General features: G+C 42.0%; 1 protein-coding gene across 1 annotated transcript; it reads right to left on the reverse strand.

Annotated features, from left to right (window-relative positions):
• Positions 1-428: 428 nt before the first annotated feature.
• EXOSC3 (exosome component 3) lies at positions 429-6,441 on the reverse strand. The gene is made up of 4 exons (XM_047700065.1): positions 5,814-6,441; positions 4,935-5,084; positions 1,995-2,146; positions 429-870 (listed from the first exon to the last, which is right to left on the reverse strand). The coding sequence occupies exons 1-4, from the start codon at positions 6,138-6,140 to the stop codon at positions 669-671; spliced, it is 831 nt and encodes a 276-aa protein (XP_047556021.1). The 5' UTR covers positions 6,141-6,441; the 3' UTR covers positions 429-668.
• Positions 6,442-6,653: the final 212 nt, after the last annotated feature.

A 6,653-nucleotide genomic window follows, 5' to 3' on the forward strand; every position in this document is an offset into this window, starting at 1 on the left:
TCTCCAACTCTATCACCTCTACCGTTTTTTCAAAACCTAGACATGTAGTTTTGGACTTGGCTTGGCTTCAAGATCCTCATCAGTGTTATTTATAGAACAAAAAAGTGGACATACCCAAAATATCCTGTAACATGAAAATGAAATACAACTATTGCATTTTTCAATAGCACTCATGAGAAATACATTAAATGTTGTTTGAAGTGGACAGAGTACATTACAAAGTAGCATATAAAATAGAATCCTGTAATTTCAATTTGAAAAATACATAGACTATCGTGTATTTGCTTCTTTTATGTATTCTACGTTTTCTTTGGTGAACATGTTTCACTATTATCAGAAAATAATTATTTTAATGCTTACTTCCAGTGTATTATAAAAGCTGCACTTTAGCAAACCTAAAGGAGTTAACAGCAAAAAAAAACCCATAATATTTTTAGTAAACTTTATTGTAAAGAAAAAAATACATTATTACTTTATAATGATTTTTCTCACCCACAAGAACATGGGTGGCAACTAGTAACATTTTTATAAAAATAAGGACTTTGATAAGACAATATGTACATTCACATTTTGTCTTCTGAACATTTAATGAGGAGAGGTTTCCCTGAAAAAATTTTCCCCAGGAAACCCATAGTCTCTTGGGTCAACTGACCCATAAAAAATTCCATCTAACTTTCTGCCAATCTGGAGAAGATCTGTTTTCTTTGATCTGCTGTCATGTGTTCACAAGCTTCTAAAATGTTTGCCAAAATTAAGGTCTGCTGAATGGTTTTTGCCTTAACCCATATTCTTCCATTCATCCCAAATACTATCTCCAGTGGGTAGAGTTTTCCCACTTCCTGTAGGATTTCACAATCTGGAGCCAGGAGCCTGGTGAGGAAATGGAAAGAAAACTAAATTTAAGAAAGTGGTAGGGTGTGACCCAACTCTCCTTTAAAAGAAGACTCCTAATTTCTGGACAGTTCTCCACAGTTATTCAAAATCCCACCCTCATCCAAAAACAAGGCACATGACTTTGCTGCTCCCTTTCATCCAATCACACTTTGGATGTATTAATTCATCTTTTATATACCTATTTGTGAAATACCGTAGGTCACAACAATGGGTTCTATCCTCTACAAAGAAATCAAACTCCCTGTGTCACCAACTTTACAAAAAATGTATAAAGTTCTTCCCATATACTGTCAGAGCACTTTTTTTCTAGGCTTAAGAATCACAGCTTTTTTATTATCTTTGGTTCTAAAAGAACAGTTTAAGCTTCTTTTCCTGACCATGTAAGTTATTCCCTGGTATTAAATTCAGTACTTGGAGAGAAGCATTGACTTTCAAACCACAAGGGTGCTGCTTGGCTAATAACATGCTTCTCTTAAATTAATTGTCCAAATCAGCAGAATAAGAAAGAAAGCATCCAACACTGAGCTCTGAGGCTCAGGGGCTCTAGGAGTAAAGTTATTTCATAGGGCACAGCTTTTGGTAGGTAAAGGTCTAATTACCTAACAGAATCTACCTCTGGGAACTATTAAATCTACCAGGACAGAATAGCAGGAGCCTTATGTGAATGTATACATAAGCTTTTAGAGCACATCGGCCCACCTGCATTTGACCCCCATTACTAGAAAAATCTGGTCATTTTGTACAATTGTAAATTGCATCTGTATGTAAATGACTTAAGAGGAGGAAATGCCAGTTTTCATATCTGGATTGAGTATAACAGCTATAAGGAACGGCAGACTTTCTGGGAGAGAAGCCCAGACTCCATACATATCAACACAAAAACTATACCACCAGATACATGTGAATTTAATGTATTCACATGAAGAGCGAATGGGACTAAATGCATGAGTTTATAACTGTGCTAAGAATGGACACTGATTTTTAACTTTGAGGACGTTCAGACATTTTTACAAAGAATCTGAATCCCAAAGATGAGTCAGCTTTCCAAGAAGGTATAATTATAAAAGAAGATAGGCGAACCAGAAGGCATCAGGACTTACTTTCTAATTAAGCCCAAAGTCACTTTAAAAAGCAGACCATCCTGTCCAATCACACCCATTCCACTGGCTCGTCCACAGCTGTCAATACAGACCATCTCCGGTTCCATATCTTTATTAGCAACCACAAATTGGCCATAGATGAGATCTCCAACCTAAAATGATAATTTGAAAACAGTTCATTTCCTCTCAGCAAATCACTCCCCCACTCCTTTTTTTTTTTTTTTGGTTAAGATTTTGTTTATTTGAGAGAGTGCATGAGCAGAGGGGAGAGGGAGGGGGAGAAGCAGACTCCCCACTGAGCAGGGAGCCCGACTTGGGGCTCCATCCCAGGACCCTGAGATCATGACCTGAGCCACCCAGGCGCCCCTCCACAAATCATTCTATGGTGCTGCTACGGTTCCTTCTCATACGCAGCAATGCCAGCTATTTCTGCAGCTAACTGACTAACTACCCTCCAGAATACCCACACTCTGGAGTTGAGTCTTTAAAAAACGCAACATGAAGGGACGCCTGGGTGGTTCAGTAGGTTAAGCATCTGACTTTCACTTGGGTCATGATCATGGTGTCCTGGGATTGAGTTCCACATCCGGCTCCTTGCTTAGCAGGGAACCTGCTTCTCCGGCCTGCCGCTCTTCCCACTTGTGCTCAGGCTCTCTCTCACAAATAAAATCTTTAGAAAAAAAAAAAAAAAAAAAAAAGGAAACATTAAGGTGTGTACCCTCTTCAAACTGGGAGCTATCTCAAAGACAACATCCTCTAGGGTTACACCATCTGATATAGTAACCACTACCCACATGTAGTTATTTAAACTTATATTTAAATTAATTAAAGTTAGATATTTGAAATTCAGTTCCTCAACTGCATTAGCCATATTTGAAGAGCTCAACAGCTACATGTGGCTAGTGACTACCATACCAGTGAGTGTGGATGTAAAACACCAGCATTACAGAAAGTTCTAGTAGATAGCACTATCCTAGGGAATTACAGAAGATTGGAAACTCTTGGCATGCAAATTTTTCAAAGTAAAATGAACAATAGTAATTCACTGATACTTCATGCAAAACTTAAAAACCTCAGATGGGGTGCTAGTGGCTCAGTCAGTTAAGCACCCAACTCATGATTTTGGTTCAAGTTATGATCTCAGGGTTGTGAGATCGAGTCCCACAGAGGAGTCTGCCCTCAGTGTGAGATCTGCTTGAGAGTCTCCCTCTCCCCACTTTCTCTCGCTCTCAAAGAAATAAAGAAACACCTCAGAACTGAACTTCAAAATGATGAAACAAAAGGAATAGAGGAGAGAGAACTTGTTCTGTTCTGTATCTATTATTCCTTGATGACTAGCAACTAAAGAGAAACAAAAACATTCTTTGTATTTCAGAAGCATTTGGTCTTGGAGGACACTGGGGATGTACATATAAATAACAAAGTTCAGGGGCACCTGGGTGGCTCAGCGTGTTAAAGCCTCTGCCCTTCGGCTCAGGTCATGATCCCAGGTTCCTGGCTCTCTGCTCAATGGGGAGCCTGCTTTCCCCCCACCCCTGCCTGTCTCTCTGCCTACTTGTGATCTATGTCAAATAAATGAAAAAAATATTAAAAAAAAATTATAAATAAGAAAGTTCATTTAAGACTTTCTAAGTGCTAAAGTTATAAGAAAGGTGACTGTAGATGAAGAATGGTTTTACAGTGGTGGTGGTGTTTACCCTTGTTCTCAAAAAATAAGCATGTGTTCCAAAGGCTAAGGGGAAAAAGCAATCCAGATAGAGGCAACAGCTTGAGTAAAGGTACAAGAGCAGTGACTTAGGAATTCAGTAGTGCTATTGAATAGTTCGGGGAGGGGGACAGTTCAAGCATGGCTACATAGAAGATATAATTGTAGATGGGGGAAAGACTTCTGGAGTATAATGCCAATAAAATCTGTAGGGTTCAAAGAAACTTTTCTTTTCTTTCTTTCTTTTTTTTTTTTTTTTTTTTGAGAAAGGGAATTGTTTGAGGCTGTCAGCTCTCAAAAGCCTGGATGGAAGAACAAAAGTATACAAGCAGGGATGTTAATGAGGTCACTGACCAAGTCTGGTCAAGAAGTAGTTAAGGTCTGGGGGTGCCTGCATGGCTCAGTAGGTTAAGCTGATGCCTTCAGCTCAGGTCATTATCTTAGGGTCTTAGGATCGAGCCTCAAATCGGGTTTCCTGCTTGGCAGAAATTCTGCTTTTCCCTCTCCCTCTGACTGTCCCCCTGCTCGTGCTCATGCTTTCTTTCTCTCTCAAATAAATGAAATCTTGAAAAAAGGAAAGTAGCTAAGGTCTAAACTTACAAAATGGGATATACATGGATGAATGAATAGAACATCAGAGATAGAAACAAAGAGGATCAGTAAAGATTAAGCAACTAAAGACAAATAAAATGTTAGAAGGGGCAAAGAAACCATCAAATTTCTGGGTGGACAAAGTGTGGCTATGCTACCTGAAAATTCCAAATAGGAAAACCTGAGGTATCAAGACTGCCCCTCTGTCAGCTCCAAGAAGAGATTATTGGGAAATAGGGTTGTGACTTAAGACCTTGAGATGCCAGTCCCAGGACTTAACAATCAGGCTGCATGGCTGGCTGATATGGCGATCTGCACTGCTTACCCCTCCTACCTCCCCAAGCCTATGGCTTACTTCCTTGTCCAGTGAATATAGACCTAACATAACAACAGAGGGAAGAAATATAACCTTTCAACTCAGTAGACACGAAACCACCCCCAATATAGCCAATGTAAAGTAAGTATGTGACTCTGGTCCCAGGGCTAGAGCACTGGAAGGAACTTGTGGAACCTGAAGTGATTACACAGATGTTCAGAGATCACCCCAACTGGGAAAATAGGTCATGCTTAGGAGACAATTCAGGTAGGCTTCTGGATATTGTTATACTTTTCCTATTTTTGAAACCAAAGGCTCCCATCATTACCTGCACATTGGGTCTGTTTCTTTTAGTTGCACCTTCAAATGCCAAGTAAGACAAAGATGCTGGTTCACTCCCTCCAACATCCACTTTGAATATATCTCCAGATTTAGCTGTCACTATGCCAATCACATGGTCTCCTTTCACTGGGACATACTACAGAAGAAAACAGAATGAAAAATCAGCCATAAATGATAATCATTTCCCAGATATCTTGGAAGGTATCTTCAGGAAGTTCTTAGTGGTTACTTTACTGTCATTAGAGTTATTTAGAAAATATTTTGAAATTCAAGTTTACAAATTAATACAAATCAACAACAAATCTGATCATGTTACTCTCAGTAAAACAATCACATCATTAACTCTTTACAGCTTTAATACTCTGTTCATTTCAGCCAGTATTCCCATACATCTTGCATTCTTATCAGAAAGTCCCTAGAGCTTCTGCTGGCATAATAAGTCCAGTCGTACAGGGGCTCCTACAACCGAAGAAGCCTATTTCACTGTTAGACAGTTTTCCCTATATTAAAGTCCTTATTCTAAGAGAAATTTAACTCCCTGGAACATCCACTCACTGAGTCTGGATTTCTGCCGTTTGGGACTCCAAAAGATAGGTCTGGTGCTCCCTGGCCTTTGAGATTTTGACTGAATGACCGTATATTACAATCCTTAAACCCCTACACGCCAAGATTTCTAGTCTCCTTTCTCTCCTGGTCGCCCTTCTCAGGCTACGTTTCATTTGTTCACAGTGCTCTAAAGGGGATGCAGAGGAGGGCACATGACTACGGTGTCTCTAGACTAGCATTAACAGAGAAGAGGTCCACGGCCCCACCCCCGCCTCTTCCCAGAGCGAGGATATCAGTCCTCTCCGGAGTCCCAACTCACCCGTTTCTGCTGTGAGTCCACCCAGTAAACGCCACCGCCGCTGCTGCCGCCGCCGGGCTCCTTGTGACGGAGGCGGCCGCACTTGGTGACCAGCAGGCGGTCGCCACTGCGCCGCAAGCCCGGGCCGCACACAACGCGTCCCCGGGAGCGCGTCCCCGCATTCAGGCGCAGCGGTCGCTCCCCTGCACCTCCTGGGCCTTCAGCGTCCTCCTGCTCGGGCAACAGCAGTTCCTCACCCGGGAGTACCACCTGATCTAGCATGGTGCGCGCCGCCCGCGCCCCGTCTCCCGCAACGGATTCCGTCGTAACACCCCCCGCCTCAGCCATATCGGGGCCAGCAAACACAATTTTCCGCTTCCGCTTCCGCGTCCAATCGCCAGCCTGCCCACGGCTTTCCGTTTCCGGTAGTAGCGATCTATCGGTATTGAACCCACGTCTGTGAAACCTGATCGCTGTGCGCTGGGGTCCTGGCGAGGTGGTTATGATTATGACTCTCGCCCGTCTCCCATCTTGCAGCCTTTCTGCAGAACAGTACGAGAAACACGGCTTAAGGCGGTGGCAGATCCCTCACTTCCGCTGTCTCGGGTTGCACCGCAGGATTCTAAGACGCTCCTACGTATGATTCCGTGGGAACTTTGAGGACTGAGCAGAGGGGCTTGGGGATTGAGCCTTTCCTTCCGACTGCGCCCTAAGAAGGAAAAGTATTTTCCTTTCTCAAAATAAAACCTTTTTTTTTTTTTTTTTTTTTTTTTTTTTTTGGTGTTTGCTAGAGAAGATACCTATTCACATTGTGGAAAACAAAGAGAAGAATACAAAGAGAATAAGAGGTGATAGTCTTGC

The sequence above is a fragment of the Lutra lutra genome, chromosome 13 (assembly GCF_902655055.1).
Source record: "Lutra lutra chromosome 13, mLutLut1.2, whole genome shotgun sequence".
Lineage (NCBI taxonomy): Eukaryota > Metazoa > Chordata > Mammalia > Carnivora > Mustelidae > Lutra > Lutra lutra.

What these genes read in the sequence shown, in the direction of transcription:
- EXOSC3 (XM_047700065.1), bottom strand. Translation starts at nt 6,140, where the DNA reads ATGGCTGAGGCGGGGGGTGTTACGACGGAATCCGTTGCGGGAGACGGG. An exon ending in TGGACTCACAGCAGAAACGG is followed by an intron (nt 5,085 to 5,813) that starts GTGAGTTGGGAC and finishes TTTCTTCTGTAG; the next exon opens with TATGTCCCAGTGAAAGGAGA. An exon ending in ACTTTGGGCTTAATTAGAAA is followed by an intron (nt 871 to 1,994) that starts GTAAGTCCTGAT and finishes TTTCCTCACCAG; the next exon opens with GCTCCTGGCTCCAGATTGTG.